Below are 26,300 nucleotides of genomic sequence, written 5' to 3' on the forward strand. Positions count from 1 at the left end.
TGGGAAAGACACTGGAATATTTTGAAAACTCAAACATTATGCAAAAGTCTTCATGATAGAAAAAGGCTTCAATATATATCAACTTGTTGTTACCAAAATATTTAACATTGTTTCAATAATTTTCACAGTATTCTAGGAGCAATATTTACTACCTTCAGGGATGAACATTTTTTATTACTAAAGAATGCACATACACGGAGCCTACTAATGATAGATAATGGTGATTAATTAGTATAGGTTCTAAAGGACTTTAGTTTTCTTATAGCCTTCTTGGTTTCTCATTTCATTATCCTAAGCATAGGAATGATTCACAGTAGCTCTGAACAGTGGCATGGGAACCATAGGAACTCAGGCTTTAGAGATGAATCTAACTTACATGTTCTCCTGCTGGATCTAGTCCACTTAGCTTGTATAAAATAACGTGTGAATTTCATAACTTTCAATTTTAGAGTTTTTGAGGAGCCTTTAGTTTGTCCTAGTCTGTTCCTTTGCTTGTTACAAAGCAGGATACTGCAGGAATAAAAAAAAATGTGACTGTCTTCGAAGAAAATCAAACATGTGTAGAAGTAATTGCAATTCCAAGTGCTCTGACTGTCAAATGTAATTTTGTGTTCAGCTTAATTTCAATCTTTGATCACAACTGGGGTTTTCCTGACTTCAGACACCCAGACATTTTTTGAACTGCCATTTGAGAAGTGAATGCAGAAACCCTAGCATACAGCACAGCTATTCACTTGAATTTATTTATTCTCTGAATATGTCAGAAGCTCTGTCTTGGGGCAATCAGAATGATCAAGCCCAGACTGTGACAATGAACACAGCTGGGCCTTTCCCCTGAGGACTTCCTATTTTAGTTGGAAATCTTCTGGAATCTGTATGTGTACAAGGTGGATTAAATGCATGCCACACATACTTGTATGCCGAAAACAAGGAAGACATTTCCTTTCCTCCTGTCCATATAACTACCCCAGGAAAGGAAACTATAAGAACAGATGGCCAGAACAGACTAAGCAATAAAGGTCACATTTTTAGCCTGTTAATATGCTCAGAATATAATTACTTAAGATATCCTTAGGTCCATGTTCTCAGCTGACATAAAGGCTTTGATTTATGTAAATCCTTTCTTTTGGAGGACTGGGAAACGTTTTACACAAGGGTATTAGGTAAGGGATAGAGAGGAACAGTCAATGGAGCAATTTCTGTTTTCCCTTGGAGAATGAAGTGTAGTCATAAGCCCCAGGAAGTTACCTGATAAAAATCTCATCCCCAAGGCCCAGGTTGATCTCTGGTTTTTGTCCTGAGGGACTGAGGGATGAGGAGAAGAGTTTCAGCTCATCAGGCAGCCATGGAATTTGAAGTCGTTCCTGCTAGGTGTACAACTGCTTATAAAGCCAGCCATTGTTTTTAGCTTCACCTTTTATTCTTAACTCTAGAAATGGAGTGTCTTAGTGGAGGCAAGTTGAGTTACATAGACCAAAAGATCTGTGCCTCACTTTCCTTCTATATAAATGGCAATAATGATACTTGCTTCCAGTGAGAATTAGCAGAGGCAATCATGTAGAGACTTGGTACACAGTAAGCTAAAAATACCATTACGGTAGCTGCTTTTGCTAGGAGTAATAGTAATAAGTATTTCCCAAATATTGTTACTCAAGTATCATATAAGTGTTCCACTATTATAGGTAACACTATTTGTATTACTGTTACCCAAAGGAAATAACAAAGAAACAGTAGAGATTCATTTATAAAGGTATACATCACAGAATTATTATAGTAGCAAAACAGGGGATGGGAAAACAAGCTCACTTTTCTATAATTCAATTAAAAATCATACTGGAAATTAATATTTATGGACATGAGGAAATACAATACACAATAGATTACAAAACAAAAAAGCAGGCTAAAAATATATTGTTGCCATTAAGAATATAAATATGCATACATAGAAGTAGAATACAGTGTTGGAAGGCAACATGCCAAGATTTTGAAAGTGCTTTTCTTTGGGAGACATTAAGGAAGAAAAACAAATTTCTTAGTTGTTTGTCCAACCTTTTTCTATAGTGAATATGTATTTTTCTTTTTCATATGTGAAAAGTTGTAATAGTATTTTTAGTTGGGAATAGAACTCAACAGCCTGTGTTGTCAAGAAAGGGAGTATGATTTTTTTTTTCTGGTCACCTCCAACCTCCCACCTTCCCTTCCAGGTAAGGAGCAACTACAGGCGTTACTTCCTTTCTTCAAAACCTCTCAAAGTCGTTTATGACGTGGTTACCTGGGCGGTCACTCAGCTGGCTGTATCATACACAGCAGCGCCCTTTGTTATGTTGGCAGTTGAACCAACCATCAGTTTGTACAAGTAAGTTTCCATTGTTGTCAGTTGCTCTCTGGGAAGGTGGTCTGTTTTCCCTGTTTGACTTAGCAATCAGTAACGTGAGTCTGTATATACTAAGATTGTATGAAGAATTCCTAAATGTGACTTAGAGTGGAGAAGAATCTATAGATACTTGAAGAGGAAATGACTGTCCCTGTGATACCAACATACGAATGTCAGTACCTTCAAAGAAAGTTGGCAGGAATCCCATGACATTTAGGGACATTTATGGCAGTGTATTGGTGGATCCCAATGAGAGCCCCTAAGGGGGAATTTATTGCCCTTGGCTCTTCCTCCTGGAGATTGAGCTATGTTGGAAGTTATGGGGACAGAAAAGAGGGCGGGAGGTGGGGACTGCCAGCTTCTGGGATTGGCTGATTTGGGTAGCTGTGGAAGGTTTCTGGGTCCTTTTCTGAGATGAGATTCTTGTGGGGATATGTGTTTCAAGATGAACATGGGAAGGAAGGGGAAGAATGTGGAATGGAGGGTGCAGAGGGAGGCTCCCACCAGAGAACAGAGGCCTTTACAGAAGAGATATGAGACCTTTCTGCAAACTTGACATTATTTTATGCTAATTGGTGGTGGTTTTACACTGGGACTAAAGCAGCCACAGTGTGTGTTGGGGGAGTGAGCAAGGCAGTAGTGTGGTACTGTTCTTGATGGGAACAGAATAGATTTCCCTAGGGTAGGAGGATGTATCATGCAAAGAACGCCAGGAAAAAACAAACAAACCCAAAAACGTGAATGGGGGCAGAACATAGAACCTAGAGTGAATAGTGGCGAGCTGAGGAGGGAGAGGGGCAAGCATCATCACCCCCCATTCCTCAGGGAAGTTGAATATAACAGGATTCACACAGCATGTAGGTGCTAGACCTGAGTTTCAGATCTAAAGTTCCTTTAATGGCAAGATTAAGAATACAGTTACTAAAAATTTCTTTGGGACAAGCTTCTTTGGAAGCAAATCACTGCTTGTAGATCAGACTAAGTGAAAATGTTTGTGATAATCAGGCATTTAACCAACTAAAGCATGTGTCAAGTCAGATACCCAGGCAGCAATTCAAGGGGTAGAATCAAGCAGCTTTTCATCTCTTTAAGAGAGAATCTAACAGATTTTTGAAAACATCGTTATTTAGAATAAAACATTTTTTTTGTCAATTTGGTCCATTAGAGACTATCTAATGTAATGTCTGCCTCATGTATGTGCATGAATACATACATTTATGTGCATATATATACACACATCTATACATTTGTGCTTATTAGACAGACCTATACATATACGTGTTCTATAATACATATGCATATGTGCATTATATAATACACACCTATAATCTAAACACATGTGTACACATGCATATATATACATGCATATGTGTGCTCTACAACATATATACATTATATATTGTATATGTACCCACATATATTTTATATGCTATATGTTACAGGCTATATATATGATATGTAATTTAAATTCTTATCTAGATCAGCTGTTACCAGTAGAAGCTTCGGTGATGATCTATATGCATTATGTAATTTAATCATGGGTCAGCAGCACATGGGACATTAAACATTTGATATGTGGTTAGTGAAACCAAATAAATGAATTTTCAGTTTGACTTATTTTAATGTTGAAAGCCACATGTTTTATGTGTTTTGTTTTGTTTTGTTTTCTGTCATGGGGCTTGAACTCAGTGCCTGGGTGCTGTCCCTGAACAGCTAGCACCATACTACTTTGAGCCACAGCTCTACTTCCAGTTTCCGGTGGTTAATTGGAGATAAGAGTCTCATGGACTTCACTGCCCAGCCTGGCTTTGAATGGTGATATTCCGATACCAGTCTCCTGAGTGGTTAGGATGACAGGTGTGAGCCACCAGTGCCCAGCTGCCTGTGGCTTTTATAGACCTATTACACCTAAAAAAAGTTTCAGAATTTCTTAAGAAAACCACTGAAACTGGTCAAAGAAATAAAAATTTCATGGCCTAGGGAAGGGCAGTCTAGTTTCTTTTCCGATCTCTTCTTACAGTGAAGCACAGCTGGATGCAAACTCATATCTCTTCCATTGCTTGACATTTAAATTTCTAATGCACTTTATTTTAGTATCTGATCTATGTTTGTGATTTTATTTTTGATTTTTGGCAGTACTTGGATTTGATCCCAGGAACTCTCACTTGCTAGGCAACAGGTCTACTAGCTAGGTCATTCCCTTTTTTGCCTTAGTTATTTTTAAGATAGGGCCACACCCTTTTTACTTCCAACTAGCCTCAAACCATGAGCTTTCTCTTTATTGCCTACTGTGTATAACTGGGATTCTAGGTGTTCATCACCATGCCCAGTCTTGTCAAGACAGACTCTTGCAAACTTTTTGCCTGTATTAAGTTTACTTATTTATTTATTTATTTATTATTTTTATTTATTTATTTTTTTTTTGCCAGTCCTGGGGCTTGGACTCAGGGCCTGAGCACTGTCCCTGGCTTCTTTTTGCTCAAGGCTAGCACTCTGCCACTTGAGCCACAGTGCCACTTCTGGCCATTTTCTGTATATGTGGTGCTGGGGAATTGAACCCAGGGCCTCATGTATACAAGGCAAGCACTCTTGCCACTAGGCCATATCCCCAGCCCGCCTGTATTAAGTTTAAACCCCAATCCTTATACAAACTCACTAAGGGATTGAAATTCATTTCACTGGATGGTCAGATTATTCAATTTAACTCAACATAATTGCTCTTGTGTAGATTTAGCCACATACGAAAGACAGGGTAAAACGTAAGGACCAAGTATGTATTTAGTGCGTTTATTTTGAAAGCTGTAGTTAACTATGGCTAAAGTGTCCTTCGAGAGCCCACTGTTGACCCAGCGAGTCTACCTAAAGAGCACATTTTCTCTCAATAATGACCTTTAAACAGTGAGTTAGATGGTTGATTACTATAGCTATTTATTTTGCTGCTAATCACCATTATTCACGTACAGAGCCCTTGGCATCCCTGCATTTTTTATCTACAGAGGGGAAAAAACATTTTTCTCTACTAAACCTATATAAACTTCTCTGAGCATTATTCCCTAAGCAAAAAAGTAGACCAATTATTCACACAGCATTTGCAATGCCTTAGGTATCACAAGTAACCTTGAAATGCTTGTAAAGTCTGAAGGAAGATGAGTCTGGGTTGTAGATACAAATACTGTGCTGTGTTTGATAAGGGATCTGAGTGTCTGCTAGTTTTGTTCTCAGCAGAAAGCCAGTTCCACATGAAAGACAGGGCTTGTCCTCTTTCCATTTTCCCAAGGAAAGGGAAACTTAGGTCTTTTATTAGATCTCAGTTTAATGCTTTGTACTAGTTTTTTTAAATTGCAGTGTTGGGAATTAGACCCAAAGCTTCATATGTATCATGCAAGGATTCTGTCATGGAGCTATTTCTCTAGCTAGCTTCAAATATTTTAGCAGTAAACACTAAAGGAAAGAGTAAGTGAATGAAGATATATTAGTACTCTTGACTCTTGTATGAGAGTCTTTCTTCTTGCTAAAAAGTGGAGAATTTTAGCCCATACATGAATTGTTTAGTTCTAAATGCCTGACATTTCAATTACAAAAGCCAAGGAATGAAACAAATCAATTGTAATTCCTCCCTCTTTTAACATTATTTTTTTAATCTTAAGAGCATTGGATAAAGTATAAGTTCAGCCTTTCCAGGTACATCTAGAACAGTTATGCTAATTGCCAGATATTCTAATAACATATTGATCTTCTCTGACCAGTATTTTTGGGTCATCTACACTGTACTGAATACTGTATTTTCAAAATCAAAACCAACCAATCTCCAAAGTCAAACCTGTTTCTTATTTAAATGAACGTTATTTTCAAGGTTGTAGATGAAGGCTCCAAAAATCAGGATCCTTCTGATTCATAAGTCACAGAAGAACTCCTTACACTTGAAAAAGGAACACGTGGTAGAAACTGAGCTGGGTTTGGATTCAGAGGACAACGTTGGGTTTGAATGTGGCCTTCTAAGTCCTTACGTTTTGAGTATTAGGGATTTCTGGCTTTCCTGGGGTTAATTCTGTAGGCCTATTTATATATCATCTAAACCATACTGCATCTGTTTGCCTATAAGCTGATAAAATTACTGTCTCAGCTTTGAGGTTCCATTAATCCTGGCCTGCTCACCTACCTAATGGAATACAATCTGGAGGGGATTGAGGCAAGCCTGAGAAGTAGACTTTTTCAACTGGAGATATGATCATGTGATGTTCTCCATTTATTTCCTTCTTTCAACTGTAATTGGTGTTTGTTTTTTTATCCCTAGGTCCATGTACTTTTACTTACACATTGTAAGTCTCCTGATAATACTTTTTCTGCCAATCAAGCCACAAGCTCACACTCAAAAGCAGCCTCAGACTCTGAACTCTGTTCATAAGAAGAAAACAGACTGATACCTCCGAGAAAAGCAAAAAAACAAAACAAACAAAAAAAACCCCCCAAACAACCAAAAAACAAAACAACATTACAAGACATTGGAAAGAGGAAACAGAAGGGCTTGAGGGTTCTTCAGTGACTTAGTGGCGATGTTTACATGCATTTTTTTTTTAACTGCAGGGAATATTTTTATATAGCTTTTTTTTGTACAGTTAAATTAGCCATGTCCAATTTATGTGTCTTAATATTTTACGGGACCTTTCAGTGATGGAAAGGTGTACAGACTGTGCCAGAGCATCTGAGACAGACCTTTCTGGAATTCTGGGCCTTTGCTTTTCTGATATAATTTTCAGTTGAAATCTGGGTGCTGGGAATCTAGGCATTGGCCTGGGAAGTTGGGAGACGGTTACTGAGATTTATCATAGATTTCTCTCCCTCTCTCCCTTTCTCCTTCTCTCCGTATCCCCTCCCAAACCCCTCTCACATGGTAGCTCAAGGAGGCATGGAACTCACTGTGTGGCCTAGGCCATCATCTTTAGCAACTCCAGTGCTGGGATTATAGGCATGAATCTCCATGCCTGGCTGTCATGGATTTCTTAAATCAAAGCATGTCCAGGCAGGGTTGTTTCTTGGGAAGCTCTAAACCCTTTGACTGTGACATTATTGGTTTGTGAACATAAGAGCTGCACTAGCTGAAGACCCTGGCTGAGCAAAATCATGGAAGGAGGTTTTCAGGGTACTGAAAACAGTATGCGCAAAGAGGACCAACCATGAACATTTGAATAGACTGGCAGTGAGCCCTCAAACAGGCTGAATTTCCTTGCCCCCGCCCCCAGGAATGTATTCCTTTCATTTGTTTATTCTGAACTGAGCCATGATAGGAAATCAGAAAGTGTCCTGTGTATGTCTGCTAGGAGCCTGGTTTCCATTTTACCTGCTTTCATCTACTTGCCCAGGAGTGGCCCTGAGACGACACCCAAATATTCACACCATCAAAGGCAACAACATACCTTTTTTTAAAGAATATATACATATATATTTTATCTTTAAGTAGTTGAACAAAGGAGTTGCCCTTCATCAAATTAGTTTATAAGCACAATACATCTTCATTGATGTCACCTTCCTATCTCTCTCCTCCATCCAAAATACCTTTTAAAGAAATAAATTTGTTTAAAAAGTAAAGTTCTTCGGCATTTTGGTAAGAGGAAACAGATGTTTTTCTTTCTTGCCCTCGATTTCTGGTGGTGTTAATGATCATGGCCATGATGTACACATGGGACTGATTTTCATTTTTCTAACTTCATAACTGATTAAACCCAGCTTTGTTTCAGATGAATCATCATACTAGAAAGCAGAAACGGAAGATAGTTTTCTGTTCTATCTTTGTCATGAATGTACCATGGTTCCTTTGGGGGACTTCTTTTGGATAATCTATATGGGAGAAGGAAATAGAATATTAAACGTAGTAGAAAATAATAATAATAAAGCTCTATGCTGCAATCATGTGCCTTCAATCCGATGACCTGTGTGGAGAAAATCTATCCATATTAGATGGTAAAAAAGTGAGTTTCTCATCAAATAAATGGTTTGTTTCTATAACAAGGAAATGTTGCTGAATAGAAGAATTCTTTTTTGTGTTAAGAGGGACTTGATATCTATAAGTTTGTGTGCACAGGTACACGTGTGTGTTTGTGTGTGTGTTTTACCAGATGTGCACAAAGTTAAGGTTCTATTTTGTTAAAATTTGAGCATTACAACACACTCAATTTTTACTGTATATGCCAAAATTTTGGATGGTTTGGGTTTTGGTAAGTTTTCTCATATTTATTTCCAACTTTCCAGGTAAGGTTTATTCCCTCTCTATAGAGGAGAGAACATAGCATTAGATATTTGCTAACATCCCTACCTCACAGAGTTAGCAGTCCTATGAAGTTGGGTTTGTTTCTGTGTTTTCAATTTTATTTATTTATTTATTTTTGCCAGGCCTGGGCCTTGAACTCAAGGCCTGAGCACTGTCCCTGGCTTCCTTTTGCTCAAGGCTAGCACTCTACCACTTGAGCCACAGCGCCACTTCTGGCCATTTTCTATATATGTGGTGCTTGGGAATCGAACCCAGGGCTTCATGTATACGAGACAAGCTCTCTTGCCACTAGGCCACATTCCCAGCCCCTCAATTTGATTTCTTTTTTTTTTTTTTTTTTGGGCCAGTCCTGGGCCTTGGACTCAGGGCCTGAGCACTGTCCCTGGCTTCTTCCCGCTCAAGGCTAGCACTCTGCCACTTGAGCCACAGCGCTGCTTCTGGCCGTTTTCTGTATATGTGGTGCTGGGGAATCGAACCTAGGGCCTCGTGTATCCGAGGCAGGCACTCTTGCCACTAGGCTATATCCCCAGCCCCTCAATTTGATTTCTGACTGGTGCTTTGTGTTAGGATAATGGAATGTAGAAGTGGTGAGTTTGTTGTTTTGAAGCATCTATTTAATCCTGATGCTGAGGAACAACACGGTCATATCCCCCTCCATATCATTGGGGTAGTAGTTCCAGGACTCCTGTTCTTACAGAAGTCCAAGGATGCTCAAGTTCCTTATATATGGACATATTCTTTATATATAATGTGTGCTTCAACTGGGAAGCAGAGGCCTATCTGCAGCAGAGCTCGAGTTCTTCCACCTAGGGTGTAAGTTAAGTAGTATGTATGGAATTCAATGCATGTGGCTCGCTCTGGTGTATCCCGGAAAATCTCTGGGTAGATCTACCTCAGGAGGAGTACATGGAAGGGAGAGGAAATAATCGTGTCTAAAATTCATCGGAGCTTCTCTAATAGGAATCTACTTAAGGTACTAGACACGGGAAAAAAAGCAGGTTTTGCCTACTATCCAATATCACCATGGGAATGGTGTATATGGAGTTATCTATATTACTATGTAGGTTTTGAACTTATAGTATGATTTATGGCCAGATTCTTACTGTACTTAGCATCTCCATCTCTGAGAGAAGAACATTGGTATCGAGAGGATTGAAGACTTCTAGGGTGACAAGTTTATATTTTGAGGCTTTCATAAATACTAGATGTGGACACATAGAAGTAAGATTTGACTCTTCTCCTCATGGGTACCATTACCAGAGGAAAAAGTGTAAGATTAGGACCAGAGTATAAATGGAAGGTTGGGGCTATTTTTATTATCATAGATTCCAACTTGTCCTAAGTACAATGTACACTGAATAAAAAAGTGTGTTAGTGAGGTTTAATTGGAAGGAAACACATTTCTTGGTTGTTTACAAGCGGGGCCCAGCACTGACAAGGCATGTGCCATCTGTTCTGGCAGTCTCTGGGCCGTACATTAGAACTGTAAAGGAAGCTTTAAAAATAATTGATCAATGACTGCACCCACCAGGACTGCATTTTTTTTCCCTCTTGTCTCTGGCACTTGGCACAGTGCCTGCCATGTAATGAAGATTTAGTAAGTGTTTGTTGAATGAATGAGGGATTGAGTGGATTAGTTTAATGCATCGTTGCTCTCGACGGTTTTGATGGAGTCACATTTACACAGGCAAACATTGTTTCTGCCTTTCAGAATTAGTTTTTGAGAGAAAGGCTCATGTTTCCAGAGAATTCTGGGAGTATGTTATGTAAAATAATCACTCCAGCAGTCAGTTTACAAAGCCTGAAACCCTTTGGTCCATCCACCCACTAATTAATACACTCACTTATTTAACAAATGTAAGGTCTGCTGTAAGCCTGGTAGTCTGTTAAGCGTTGTGAATAAAATATGCTGGATCCATTCTCTGGTCTAGGCAACCTTACCATGAGAATGGAAAGATGAGACCCACAGCATGTGTAAGAATACCTGCCCCAGAAGTTAGGAAGGCCTTACTTTCACCTTCTGGACAGTTTACATATTATGCAATGCTTGTAGGTTATCTAGGATGTTCAGGTGAAGTTAAGTTTGACCTTGTCCTGAAACCATGACCTTGACCACAGAGGAAGCAATTGATGCAAGAATTGCCCAGAGGAGCAATTTGGGCTCACATGGTTGCCCACAGAGACAGTTTCCACATGCACAATGTTTATCACAGCATTACTCACAATAGCCAAGTGGTATAAGCCTAGGTTTCCTACCAATCAATGGGTAAAGAAAATATGACTTACAAACATACACACATACACACACACACACACACACACACACACACACACACCCATATATGTGCATATAAATTCTCCTCTGTAAACTTATACAGGAGGCCTAAATCTCATACACACACACACACACACACACACACACACACACACACACACAGACAAAGGGAGAAAGAGAGAGAGAGAGTATTTTTCAGTTCTAAGGAAGAATGAAATGCTGTTTGCTGGAAAATGATACTAGAGGCCATCATATTGTGAAATAGCCAAGCTCATAAAATCAAACATCGTTTTCACCCATATACGAATTCCAGGTCTAAAATTATGACAATAACGACAATAATAAGTTAGGCACCTGTGGCCCACACCTGTAATTCTAGCTACTCAAGAGGCTAGGCTCTTAAAGACATGGTTCAAAGCCAGCCAGAAAAGTCTGTGAGATTCTTATGTCCAATTAACCACCAAAAAGCCAGAAGTAGAGCTGTGACTCAATTGGTAGAACACTAACCTTGAGCATAAAAACTCAGGGACAGAGCCCAGGCTGTGAATTTAAACCCCAGAACCAACACACACACACACACACACACACACACACACACACACACACACACACACACACACACACACACTGGGATTTGACTAAAAATAGAAGAAACAGAGAGTTTAGTATAGAGGGAAGGATCAAAGTGACAAGAGGGGCTTTCTGGGCATATAATAGAGGGTGTGCACTTGCTCAAAATATACTGTATGTATACAGGGATTTTTCAACCAGATCACCCTATACTATCAACGCATATAAAAATAAAAGAAAGAATGAGTGATAGTAAGGTGTGGAGCTGAGTGTGGTTGCACCTGGTTATAATACCAACCACTCCAGACATGGAGGTAGACAGATAGTGATCCTTCGATCACTAGTCATCTTGGACAAAAACATACAACTTTATCTAAACAATAGATTAAAACAAGAAGGATGGGGTGTGTGGCCCCAATGGTAGAGTGCAAGACCCTGAGTTCAACTCCAACACCCTCCAAACAAAGAAAAAATAAAAAGAGGAAGGAGTGTAATTTCTGGGCTGTGACATGTTTTTCTTTTAGCTAAAGGGACATGTTTTATTTTTGCAGGAGTGTGGATTAAACTAACAGCCTCACGCATGCTCAGTAAGTGCTCTGTCATTGAGTTTTACCGATGGCCCTCCAAAGATAGTTATAATTTAATCTCTAGGCTATACTAGATTCCAACTCTGCTTGGCATTGAGAGGAGCAATGAGGAAAGACAATGGAGACAGGGAATGCAGGAGCTGGAGAGTGGAACGGTATGGGCTGAGTAATCTAAGCCATCTGTGGACATCCTAACATACCTTGTCTTTGAGCAGGAGTGTTCATACCATGTATTTGAACTGCTGAAACACAGGGCCATCTCTTGCTAAGCAAGAGACCTTGGGGTCAGAAGGTAACAGATGTCCTCCCTCATGGATAAGGGGTAACAGAGACTGGAGTTTCATTCCTCAGATATCTTGATTGGACAGGTCTGGAGTTCTGCTCAGGAATCCAGTATTAACTAGCTATCTACCTAATTCTGGTGCACTGCCAGGTTTTGCAATCTTTTTTTTTTTTTTCCACTGGAGGAAACGGAGGCCTGGGGAATCCTACTATTCTAGCCTGAGGCCTCACTATTCTCTGTAGCAGAAAGGAGGTTGTTCAGTGGCATATTCTTTTGACTCATAAGGGTGTACTTCACACAAATATGCCTGCTTTCTATAAAAAAACAACAACACCAAGCCTGGGGAAAAACATAGTTCTAGAACTTTCCTTATTTCCTCTATCCTCCTTTTAGTGTGAAGGGCCTGTACATATACACTGAGGCTCGCTCCGTAGGCCTCCAATACCTGGGCAGCTTCACACAGAGTTTGATCAGACCTTCAGACCCATCCAGTAGAGGCAGATAGGGAGTATTTCCTAGAGGAAATCTGGATTCCTATGGCCCCAGGAAAAGAAACAATGGTCTCTTTTGTTCTAGGACAAAGAAAACTCATACAGATGGGCAGGCACTTTTGACATTAAAATTTAGATAGTCTCAGCATTTTAGGGACTACAATTGCCCATTCACTGTGAGCCTTCTGTCTGTCTATTGTCTTTGCTTGAAGGCAAAATGACCTTTCAGCATTTTCAGCCCCAGACCCAGGTTGCAAACTCTTTCTGTGTGCACTGGTCTGCAAAAGCTCCCAGATGCCAGGACCTGTTTTCTGTTTAGTCACCAGTAACCTTTTTCCTCCAGCCCTCTAGCCTGCTGCCAGGAACTTCCTGGACAGCCCATCGGGCCACTGCTTTCCATATAAACTCCTGATGACTCCAGCTGACTGTGGCATGAAGCCATAGTCTTCCCTCCATCCACCCTTCACTAGCCCCGTTCTTTCCCTCCATTCAGGCATACATCTGCCTCCGTTGTGGAATATTCTGTCTCCTGCAGCCAGGGCAGCTTGGGACTTAGTTCTGTTGTCTGAAATCTGGATAAGCACTTAGGAAAGCTAAGAAGACTGTGGAAGCAGCATCCTATTCTTAGGAAAGCTTGAGTGAAGCCAAGCCATTGGCTCATTACTAGGGCTATTTAGAGTATGGGTTTCTACTTTTCATGGAGAAGAAAGACATTGTACATAATGTTGTTGGAGAAGTCCTCCATTCACCTTTGAATTCTGCTTATAGATTCCCCCCTCCCTAGCAATTCCTTGTGTGGATATTCACTTGATTTTTTTGTAAGCCATCTAGGTTGCTAGAAACAGAGAAGCCACATTTTGAGAGGTCGAATTGGGAGTCTTCATTGGAGAGCCGGTGCCTGCATGTGCACTCCTGTCTCAAAGACCTGCAGCCCAGAACAGAACTTGCACAAAGCTTTTTTTTTTTTTTTTTGGCCAGTCCTGGGCCTTGGATTCAGGGCCTGAGCACTGTCCCTGGCTTCTTCCCACTCAAGGCTAGCACTCTGCCACTTGAGCCACAGTGCTGCTTCTGGCCGTTTTCCATATATGTGGTGCTGGGGAATCGAACCCAGGGCCTTGTGTATCCGAGGCAGGCACTCTTGCCACTAGGCCATATCCCCAGCCGTACACAAAGCTTTTAAAGATAAAAAAAACACACATGCTTGGAGTGGAGATCATGCATTAACAAAAATGGACCATATGAGGAAGTAGCTCAGGGACAAGCAGAAATCTCCATTTAGAGTTATATGCCTCAAACCTTCCATATAGGGAGATAGCTTCAGAGGTGAGTGAAGCAAGCTGTTTAGGAAGGTTCATCAAGGAGGAGTTGTTTTTTTTTAAGTTATTTTATTTTATTGCAAGGGTGAGTTCAGAGGGGTCACAGTTATGTAAGTAAGGTACTGAGTACATTTATTTCCAAACAGTGTGCCCCCCTTGTTTTCTCCTTCTTTCCCTCCCCCTCAACTCCCCTACCCCCACCCCCGAGTTGTAAGGTTAATTTCCAACATAGTGTCTTGTGAGTATCACTGTTGCAGTGGTTCCCTTTGTCCATTGTCTCACCATTTTGTTATTCCCCTTCCCCTTTCCCAAATCATAAAAACAAAGATACAGGGTACCAAAATCAACAACAGTGGCAACAGAGGAAGGATGAGCATTCTCTGTAGCAAAAGCTCACTCTCCTGAGGCTAAACAGCATGACATTTGAGATTCAATGCATGGCATCTCTCTTCTCACCTATATAGGCTTTTCAGTGGTGGGTGGAAAGTCCTCTCCACCCAGCAAGGTACTATGATTGCAGTGAGAAGTTACTTAGACCCAACCTCCTCACTTCAATTTTGTTTGACTGCCAGCTTCCTGACTCCTACAAGTTGGGTTTCCTTAGATCTTCACATCTGCGGAAGCCCTTAAGTCAAAGGGCTTCTGAATCGATGCTTGTTGAAGGTATGAATGAATTCCACTCATGGTGGCAAGGCTATTTCACTTATTTCTTTGGGCTCAGGGAGAGGGATACCTTGGAGAGGGGTGTGGAGTTTGGGGTTCTGGCCCTTGCATTGAGAGACTGGCAATATAAATTGCTCCAGCATTGAGCCAGTGGCTCTCTACTTCCTTTTCCCTTGGGTCCAGGTATCCCCTCGATGTACTGCCTCAATTTGTTTGGTCTACTAGGATTTGGGTGGAAGTAAGCCCAGCATGCCAGGCTCTAAGTTTCAGCAGTTCTCCATTTACTACCATATTGCTTAATTCTCATCTTCTACAACCTTTGGTAGTGGGTGGTTGTGTTTAAACAACAGCATTCACTGTTTCACAACCAGTCATGGGGTTATCATTCCCTGTAACAGACTTTGTGGTAGTTAGCCAGAGCTGTTCAAACCAACTACCATACACTGGGCATATTGAACAACAAACATTCATTGCCTCACACTCCTGGAGACTAAACATTCAAGGCCAAAATGTCAGCAGGGCTGGTTTGTGTTAGACCTCTCGTGGAGAGTCATTTTGCCCTGTGTCCCTCTGTGTAGGTGTGCCTGACTGCCTGTTGTTATGAGGACTCCTGTCATATTGAGTTAAGGTACATTCAGATGGTCCCATTTTAACATGTTAAAGAACTTATCTCCAAGTAGTCCCAGTCTTATTACTAATGTTATTATTATTATTATTATTATTATTATTAGTAGTAGTAGTAGTAGTAGTAGTGTATATGTACGTGTGTGCTTGTGTGTGCCTGCCAGTCCTGAGGCTTGGATTAAGGATCTTGAGCAGTTGTGATTTTTTTTTTTTTGCTCCTGGTAGGCGCTTTTCCACTTGAGCCATACCTGCACTCCAGTCTCATGTTTGGGGGGTGAGACTTCAGCAAATGACCCTGGAGAAGACACAGTTCAGTTCCTACAGATGTTCAGCTTGTCTCCTTGGTTCCATGGTCATAACGTGTGCGGCAGCGAACATCTTTTAGAATTTCTCTGGAGCACATTAATGGGGTGTGATAGAGTAAGTGTGGTGAAGTGAAATGTCAGGATCCTAGTGTAAAGAAATGGACATCCAGTGCCCATGTGCTTTCTCATTCTCCAGGCAGGTGCCTTTCTGTGTTTAACGTTCTTACCTGTGCTTGATTTACCAGCCTTCTCTTTCCCCACCTTCTCCTCTTTTTCTTCTTCCTCCACTTTCTCCTCCTTCTTGATCTCCTTCTCATCTTCTGTTTCCTTCTTTTCTACTTCTTCTTCCTTTTCCTTCTCCTCCTCCTTCTCTGTCCTATCATTGTGAAAAATGTACAGGGCAAAGTTATTCTCCTTCCCAGGGACATCCTCAAAGTTTTTCAGCCCATTCCCTGGAAGCAGCTACTGTTTCCTTCTTATAAAGTCTGTCTGAGCTAGGTACTAGTGGCTCATGCCGGTAATCCCAGCTACTCAGGAGGCTGAGATCTGAGGATCATGATTCAAAGCAAACCCAGGAAAGCAAAGTTTGTGAGATTCTTATCTCTAATTAGGCATCAAAAAAGCTAGAAGTAGAGCAGTGGCTCAAATGGTGGAACACTAGCCTCACAAGAGGAAAAAAGAAAAAAAGTCCAGGGATAGCATCTAGGCCCTGAGTTCAAGTGCTAGGACTGGCACATGTGTACCCACACACAGTCTGAGAAATCCTCTGTGCTGTATCTAGCTTCAAATATATCACAGGTATTTCTACATGTTATTACAGAAGCTTCCTAATAGTTTTTGGTGGTGTTCTTTTAGTTTTTGAGACAAGGCCTCTCTTTGGAGCCCAAGCTAGCCTGAAACTCTCCATTTATCTCCGGAGTACTATGATTTTATGCTTGGACCATTTGAAATGCCTAGCTTGAAAAATTGCTTTTAATGGCTGTTTAATACTCTGTGAATAAGTTTAAAAAATATTTCCCTACTTGTTAGGCATTTGGTTGCTGGTGCATCTGCAAAACAGTATTATATATGTAGTATTTTGGAAATTTTGAAAATTTTGAAAATTTACACAAATAGAATGAAACATCTGTGACCCCTAGCATAAGCTGACATTATTGCATTTCTGGATTTTGTTCCAAAATTTTGCCCTTTATTTGTAGTGTTTATTTTTTGACTGGGTTCTTTTTTACAAGTTTAATACTTATAGTGCTAGGGATTTTAATTTTTCATTTAACTCTTCCAGGGAGCAAGTCTCTTACTATGAAATTGTCCCTTTTTCTTTCTGCTCTTCTGAGCATATGAAGGAATGAAAAGGAGTGAGGCCCAAGTGAGAATCAGCTTGAAGAGTCCAGCAAGTTGTTTAATTTTTAATAAGCAAATCAATTGCAAACCTTAGCTTTTAAAATTATTATTACTAAGAAATTACTTTGATGTATCTTACAGTTCATCTCAAGGCCTGAGTGCCTTCCCTCAGTGCCGCCCCCCCCCCGCCACCGGTGTGGCAAGGGACAGTTTATTTATCTTTTCTGTAAGTAAGATCTGCTCCTACAGAAAATGTGGGCCTTTAAGGCAATACATTTCTTTTGTTTTTTCATTTTTTTTTGTCAGTCATGGGACTTGAATTCAAGGCTTGGGCACTGTCCCTGAGCTTTTGTATTCTATCACCTTGAGCCACAGGTCCACTTCTGGTTTTGGGGTGGTTAATTAGAGGTAGGCATCTCAATGACTTTTCTGCCCAGGCTGACTTTGAACTGTGATCCTCAGATCTTAGCCTCCTGAGTAGTTAGGATTATAAACATGAGCCACTAGTGCCTGGCAATATAGCACTTTTTTTTGGCCTATCCTCGCCGCCCCCCCCCCACTCCTCCCAAATCCTACCAAGAAGCTAACAGAGTAAGATAATTTCTTTCTTGGGGGTTTTCAAATGTAAATTGCCATTTATGAAGATTATTTATCAATAACCTCAGTACAAATATTAGGAAAAAGCAGGGGACTGATGGCTCATACTTATAATCTTAGCTACTCAGGAGGCTGAGACTTGAAAACTAGCGATTTAAAGTCCTCTTGGGTTAGAAGTGTAGCTGAAGAGGTAGAATGTCAGGTGGGAATAAGCAAGCCAAACGAGCCTCAGGCACCTGAGTTCAAGCCATGCTACCAACACCACACACACACACACACACACACACACACACACACACACACACACACATTGTAAAAGGAATCTCAGAATGTATTCCTAAAAAAGATTAAACCTCCAAACTTCCTTGTACCTTTAAAAAGAAACAATCCATAAATACATTTTATACTAGTAGAGTTCCTATGAATAAAGCATGCACAATATATTTAAGGCTTATTTGGTCAGTGCTAAATACAGCTAAAGTGGAAATACTGGGTCTGTCAACATAATTTTGGTATTCTAACACTTTAAAAAATGATTTGTAAACCAGATTCTAATGATGCTTCTCCCCCTTCAAACCCATAAGTACAAGGTAGCTTGAATGGAGAAGTTAAATGCATATGTATCATATGTGAACTCAGCAATACTTTAAACCTCAGGTCTGACAAAGCAGTTGTGTGAGGCATATATTTTTGAAAAAAGGGTGGAGCTCAACCATCCTCATCCCTCAGCACCTCTGGCATCTTTGACAACAGACTCTCCCCCTCAGTGGCTCCTATCTTTGCTTTTGCTGAAGCCCAAGAAACAGGTGACTGAAGGAGTTCTGGGTCAGTGTTTCCCCATGTACACCAGAGTCCTGGCTTTATAGTCTATGCCTTCTTTCGTTTAGGTCTGTGTCTTGGGGCAGATTTGAGAGAAAACAAGGGAATAGTCTCAAAGTCATGAAAAATACCTGTACCTCTCTTGATTATACATGATACATCATGTCTCAATACAAATGATCCAAAATTGTTGGAAGTGATTTTTCCCCCCCAGAAGTGGTGTAAACTACTGACATCTTGTGGCCATTCCTGGTAATTTTAAGAGCCCTTCCATTTTGAATTGCCAAGAGAGCATTCACTTCATCTGCAATCTGCTTACCTGGAAATGGTCATTTTACCATCTCTGCTGTTCCCTCTTTAACAGTGAGTGCTGGTTTTTTGTAGTAAAGGTAATATTTTTAACGACTGTGTTCCTACAGGGTCAAATACTGACTTTAGTTCCTGCTCTGCCTTCTCCCTACTTTAGAAACAAACAAAAACAGGAAGGTGGGTGGATTCAAAGCAGCAGAGATGTTGGAGACAAATAGCTTTGTGTAAGGCATGTTACAAGTACTGTGTGACTGTGGAGAAAGCAATAAATCTCTCAGTACTTCTCCTTCAGTGGCGTAATATCAGTAAGGATAAATAATTTAAGTATAACCTGAGCCATTATGTGATAGGTCTGTACAATGATGGCATACTTGAAAAAAATTGTGATAGAGACCATGAAAATTATTAGGGTATCAATTTTCTTCTTTATAGAAGATACATATTAAATAGATGGGCCAACAAGGTTGTTTCTGTTCTAAGGTTCTACAATTCATTCTTTTCTTTTGCAATATCTGAGTCTTTTTATATTTAGCAGTGAAATAGTCACCTTTGGTTGTTACTGTAAACTGACTTAGTTGGGTGGGGGCATGGCTTTGCAGTAAGTATTCCTAAGTAATGAAATCTGAGTGGCCAATTTCAAACCTGGCATTTTATGTGTTCCAGTTCAGTTTCATGGTTGAGGCAGTTGGGTTAAGTTTTTGAATTTTGGAAAGAAATTTAACATTTAATTTTTTTTTGCAAACATTTAAATCTGCATTGTGAGTTCAGTGTACACAGCAAATAGATCCCATGCTCATGTTCAGTAGTTACAATGTGGGCATTGTACTGCCCTTTCTGGCCTGGGCTTGTCAGGCTTAGCAATGCCTGGTGAGTTAATATTTCTTCCTATATCTCCTTTTCCAGCTCATTTGTTCCCCAACAACATAAGGGACCTAGATTACATTTTCAAGAGTTATGACTTATTCTCATAGAAAAAATATTAAAAGGCAACCTATATTTTAAGGAAATCTGTTCAAGTTTTCTACCATTTGACCCACATCTCCAGCCCTATTATCTTTAGTTTATTCTTCATGTAGAGTGTCATTCTTTTGCCCAGAATGGCATTGAACTAGGATCCTCCTACTCTGCCTCCATTGTAGCCAGGATTGCAGACATGTACCACCATGCTCAGCTTAATCACGTGTTTTATTCTTTCCTGAGATTTTGGTTCCAAGGCAACTTCTCTAGAATCATATTTAGCCAAATGTTATTTATTTATATATGTTTAGCCAAAATCTATTCAAGTTGACCTCAAATTAGCCATCACAGGGAACAACACAGAAAGGGAGACTAAAAGAAACAGACTATTAACAAAAGAGACTTTACATGACTGGACTGGATTATGTTGAATCAAGATTGGTTATTTTTTTCAACCTGCACTACTGATGGGGAGATTTTGAAATCACAAAGAGAAAAAGAATATACATTTCCTTCACATGTAGCACAGCTTGTATCTGTTCTATAATCTGCTTTATTTTTTTATTACAGAAATATATACTATAGACAAACTTCTGGACCAATAAGTATAGTTCTTCATACAAATCATTGGAAATTGGAATTTTATGCCTCTATAAGAAATAATGACATTGCCCCATTCATAAGGAAATGGAAGGACTTGGAAAAAATTATACTAAGTGAAGTGAGCCAGACCCAAAGAAACATGGACTCTATGATCTCCCTCATAGGGAATAATTAGCACAGGTTTAGGCTAGTCACAGCAGAGGATCACAAGAGCCCAATAGTTATGTCCTTATGAACACATAAGATGATGCTAAGTGAAATGAACTCCATCTTATGAAAATGACTGTTATATCACTGTTGTAATTAATTTCAACATGCCACATGAAACCGTAGGTTCTATTGTTGATGATCCTCTTGTATCCCCTTCCTGTAGTTGTACCTGCACTATCACTGTATCTTATCTGAGTACATTGGAAACCGTGTATACTGGTATTAGAACTAGGAAAGTGAAAGGGAATACCAAAATCGAGAGACACGGGATAAAAAGACAAAGGACTACAAAAGCAATACTTGCAAAACTGTCTGGTGTAAACCAACTGAACAACTCATGGGGAGAGAAGGAAAGGGGGAAGGGGGGGAAATGAGGGAGGAGGTAACAAACAGTACAAAAAATGTATCCAATGCCTAACGTATGAAACTGTAACCTCTCTGTATGTCAGTTTGACAATAAAAAACAAAAACAAAAACAAGCCAAAACAAATCATTGGAAATATTTGCTTAGCATTGTCCATAAATGTTGAAATATGGACACCCAGACTAAAATTATTTCTATTTCTCACTCCTATAGAGAAGGCTGTGAGAACACACATAAAGAAGACATCAATGCACATAGCTTACCCTTACATTTGTTTTTAGAGGCTCCTACTTGTAACTAAGGCTTTCTTTTTGTTTTTGCCATAATACAGTGAAGTAGAATTTGTATTCATTCTCAATATATGAATATATGAGGAATAAAAAAGAATGAGAATAGAAATTGGACAAGAAGCTTATACATCACTGTGGGGACATACAGAGATAGGGTCTCAGTCCTTCCATAGTTGCTGGATCACTTGTCCCTGCCCACAACCATGTCAGAGCTAGCCAGATAATGGAGTGAAGTGGTGATTTATTCATGTTGCTCAGAAAATTCTGCTCACCTGCCACACACAGAGTTTCCACTGGTCTTTGTCATCACAAACTTCCCTGAGGTCTTGGGGACCAACAGAGAGGAGGAGGAGAAAAACTGGGCACTAGGCTCGCTTCTGCCTCCTTGCAAAGCTAATGATTTGGAGGCTGAAGGAGGAGCTGGGGCCCTGAGGACCCTGGCCGCCCTATCTCAGTGGTCCAGAGTGTGGGCTGCCTTGGGCCAGCTCTGTTTATCGAGAGCTGCCTGCCACCGGTGGCAGACGACTACATGGCTTCAATTAGACTTTTTGACTGATGGCCAGTTTAATGAGCCTATTTGCAGAGGGTCATTCAACATAGCAATTACACCTATAAATCTATTTGCAGCAGGACTCAAATAACCTTCTGCACACAGCCCTGTATAAAAACTGCTGTCTGATTAATTAACATTAATTTCCTCGCTGTATAGAACCAGCTGCAGTTGGTATAAACACTTCCAGCTCCTCTCGGCAGGCCCCCTGTGAATGGCAGGGGTTCTTGGGGTGGGGTGGGGGTATGTTTCAGGGGCTAGGAGGATGGGAGAGGCTGTGGTCATCTATTTGCGATTCCACTGGAGCTTATGGATTTCCTTCTGTCTTTCTCATCTTTCTCTGGTCCTGTTTGATTGATGTCTCAGGGCAGTACCATATATAGGGGGCAGAATTCAATTAATCAGATATGAAATATTTATAACTCTGCTGTATGTGTCTATCAGAAGAGAACCCTTAATAGATCTTCTCATTAGTATGAGCTGGTGACTGATTTTTCTGCTTTCACAGTCATTTGGAATTAAAATCCAATTAATCTAATATCCCTGTGAATGTTATTAAATTATTGGGGAAAGTGCATTCAGGAGATAGAGTGAGGGAAAAAGCAGGCCTGTGGGTACTTATTTACCCTTCGTAAAGTACAATGTGGGGAGACTAGCTCTTCTTCCTTTGGACTCTCAGCTTCTGGTTTTGGAGTTGTGTGTGTGCTTGCTAAATAAAGCAGAGGGTTGTGACTCTGTGGATCTCAGCTGTCCAGTGCTAGCACTGCCAAAGCTAATACCACCATCACTATCACCATCACCATCACCATTAGCAGCAGCAGCAGCAGCTGTAGTAACACTGACTGCCACACATGAAAAATGCTACCAGCATAGCACTGTGCAAAATTCAAGCTCATAATGAAATCAAAAGCCTTGTACTGTCTTAAGCAGCCCCAATACCATCTTTTAAGGTAGAAGAAGAACCATTATGAACAAAGCTTGAATCAGAAACTCCCAGGCTCCATAAAGTCCTAGAATGTGCATGTTTAGTTTGTGGATTCTCTCTCTCTCTTTCTCTCTCTCTCTCTCTCTCTCTCTCTCTCTCTCTCTGTGTGTGTGTGTGTGTGTGTGTGTGTGTGTGTGTGTGTGTGTGTGCATGTGTGTTCCTGTCCTCAGGCTTCAACTCGGGGTCTGGATGCTGTCCTTGAGCTTCTTTACTACTCGAGCCACAATTTTGTTTTGTTTTGTTTTTTTTGCCAGTCCTGGGGCTTGAACTCAGGGCCTGAGCACTGTCCCTAGCTTTTTTTTTCTCAAGGCTAGCACTCTACCACTTGAGCCACAGTGCCACTTCTGTTTTTTTCTATATATGTGGTGCTGAGGAATCGAACCCAGGGCTTCATGTGTACGAGGCAAGCACTTTACCACTAGGCCATACTCCCAGAGAGCCACAGTTTTATTGCTAGCTTTTTGGTGGTTAATTGGAGATAAGATTCTCACAAACTTTCCTGCCCAGGCTGGGTTTGAACTGTGACCCACAGATTTTAGCCCCCTGAGTAGTTTAGGATAACAGGTACTGGCACCCAGCTAATTTGTGAATTCTTGATCTGTGTACCCAGTTTTAAAAAGTTAGCAGTTAACTCTATGATTTTATATGATTAATGCACAATAAGCAGGCAGAGAGTTTTTATATTTGCAACAGCAGGAAAGACTGCTATCATTATGATCTTTCATACTGTTGGGCCTTTTGTTTTTCAGATGTCCTGTAGAAGCACTTGAAATTTTTGTATTTGGGGTTTAGAGGAAGAAGAAAACAATGTTGAAATAAGCCTTGTCCATTTATGGATATGATGACACTTTGGCCCGCTACTTAGAGGTTTGCAACTGTATACTATAGTTTTGACTGTGATGACGTATTGATTCTGGAAACAGCCGACATGGCTCTCAAATTGCTCTCTCTTTGCAAAAATATGGCACGGCAAGTTGATTGAGTTCTTACCATCTGCCAAACCTTGTAGCAAGCACTTGGCATTCGAGCGCTGTTACATCTGTATGGTATCCACATTGACCTTTGATGATTCTACTTAACAATGATTTGAATTCGGAGTTTTTTAACTTAATGAGGGTGCAAACATGCTTTAAATTTTGGATCTGGATCTTTTACCTTGGCTAGAGATGTGCATTCTGATCCTCTCTCAAGACTTTGGATCTCATTGAAAAGCTGAAGCTCCAAGTGGGTCACACAGCCAAGAGGAAAACAACAGACACCCCTAGAACACACTGTCGATAAGCTAGGATGTTCGATTAAGTCTACCAAGTGCTTTTTCAACATACAATATTTTCCACTTTAACCCCATTGTTAAGCCAAAGGGCATCTGTGTATTTATGAACTGAGATTTTTACCAAAAGGTGTGATGATGAACAAGACTTGGCCCTCAAGTTTGAGGATTTTATAGATGTTTGAACTATGTGGTTTGAGAGAGCTGTATGCAGGAGCAGAGCAGAACAGGGAGAGCTGGGGTGGGGGTTGACCAATGCCTTCATTGATTTGGGAGATTGTGGTTTTCTTTTTTGTCAGTTGTGGGGCTTGAACTCAGGGCCTAGGCTCTGCCCCTGAGCCTCTTTGTGCTCAAAGTCAGTTCTCTACCACTTGAACCACAGTGCCACTTTTGCATTTTTTTTTTTTTTTTGGCCAGTCCTGGGCCTTGGACTCAGGGCCTGAGCACTGTCCCTGGCCTCTTCTGGCTCAAGGCAAGCACTCTGCCACCTGAGCCACAGCGCCCCTTCTGGCCGTTTTCCATATATGTGGTGCTGGGGAATCGAACCGAGAGCTTCATGTGTAGGAGGCAAGCACTCTTGCCACTAGGCTATATTCCCAGCCCCACCACTTCTGCTTTTTGAGTGATTAATTGGAGATTAGAGTCTCCACTTTTCTGCTTGGGCTGACATCGAACCATGATCCTCATTTCACAGCCTCTTGAGTAGCTAGGAGGAGAGGTGTGAACCAACAGCACCTCACTAATTAGGGAGATCTTCTGGGAACCCAGGGTCCTATATGCTGTGAATCTACTTGACAGAAAAATCTGTCACCATTATGTAAGGGGGAGGGAATGAACACACAATCTTCCAGTGGCCCACGGTCAGTTTAGTTCACATCAGCAAACATTTTGAACTCTGATGATGTGCCCAGATTATGTTAGGAATACCAAAACCGTTGATGGTTTCAAGAAGTCTTCTGGAGCCCAGGTCAGTTCATCACCAGGAGTGTCACAGTGAGAACCGAACCAGGAGATATGCAGGGTGTTGGGGTCTCTCTGGGACCCCTCTCCCCACTTCTCCAGGGGAGATGCCTGAATGTTGGGGTCTCTAGGGCCCCTTTCCCCCTCTATCTCCCGGGGGAATGCCTGATTCCCAAACTGTGATGGATTACGCTAGGTTGAGGAGAAATGCCGAGACCTCCCCCTTCCACCCCCTGTCCTTCACGTGTCAGGAGCGGCGGCGGAGGGAGGCATCGGGGAGACCGTCGGGTCGTCCATGAGTCTCAGCCTCCCAGAGGGCGGGCAGAAGAATTTATTACGGTGACAAAGGCAGAAGGGGAGGGACTTGGGGTGATTAACTGATTGGATGAGCTGGGCTGCCCATCAGGTGATGTCATGTAACTTCCTCTGTGGGCGGGGATCACAATCCCCTAAGGGCCGTGCTCACCCCAGGGGCTGGGGCATCTCTTCCTGTTAAAGGCTAAAGCCAGCTGTGGCCTCTTAAAGGCACAGCTGTCCCCAACAGCAGGGAGCCTGGGCTCTTGCTTTGTGGGAGAGTAGGCACAGAGAGGTCAAGTATGACGTGGCTGATGCTGGATATAAACTTGGATCGATCTGGTTCCACAACCTGTGCTTTTTCCAATACTAGTGATTCAGTATTTGGTCACCAAGAATGTTTGCACATATCCGTGCACACTTTTATTTGCTGTAATCAGGGTAAAATTAGGCATCAAACTTTGGGTTGATAATTGGGTGCCAGTGGCTCAAATGTCAGGAGGCTAAGATGTGAGAATCTCGGTTGGAAGCCAGCCTGGGTAGGAAATCAGTGAAACTCTTATCTCCAATTAATGAGAGAAAAAGCCAGAAGTAGATCTGTGACTCCAGAGGTAGAGTACTAACTAGCCTTGAGCAAAAGGAGTTCAGGGACTAGACAACGATGACAGCTTTGCCTTCTTCATCAGCAACCCCTCCCCCAGATGGAACCAGAATTTAAGAAGCAAAGGATTTCCTCATTCTAGCCATAGCCTTCATGCTCTGAAATTTCCCCTACTGCATTTATTTTCAAGCACTCTTGCCACTAGGCCATATTCCCAGCCCACTGCATTTATTTTCAAAACATGCTTATGTGAGTTTTAGAAAGAAATATAGTAGCTCTAATGCTACCTCCAAATAGTAGAAAGAGAACTTCATCATTATACCAAAAAAAAAAAGAAAAAAAGAAAAAGAAGGAAAAGAGAGGTGAGGATGAGAGATGCTGAATATTCTTACAAACA

At 41.0% G+C, this 26,300-nt stretch overlaps 1 protein-coding gene across 1 annotated transcript in view; it reads left to right on the forward strand.

Annotated features, from left to right (window-relative positions):
* Window positions 1-8,704, forward strand: part of Mboat1 (membrane bound O-acyltransferase domain containing 1) — a 78,257-nt gene extending 69,553 nt beyond the window's left edge. The window contains exons 12-13 of the mRNA XM_048348399.1: window positions 2,205-2,356; window positions 6,669-8,704. Coding sequence (XP_048204356.1) covers window positions 2,205-2,356; window positions 6,669-6,795 — 279 coding nt within the window. The 3' untranslated portion in view covers window positions 6,796-8,704. The remainder of the gene's footprint in view (window positions 1-2,204; window positions 2,357-6,668) is intronic.
* The last annotated feature ends 17,596 nt before the right edge of the window (window positions 8,705-26,300 follow it).

Source organism: Perognathus longimembris, chromosome 6, assembly GCF_023159225.1.
Source record: "Perognathus longimembris pacificus isolate PPM17 chromosome 6, ASM2315922v1, whole genome shotgun sequence".
NCBI classification, from domain to species: Eukaryota; Metazoa; Chordata; class Mammalia; order Rodentia; family Heteromyidae; genus Perognathus; species Perognathus longimembris.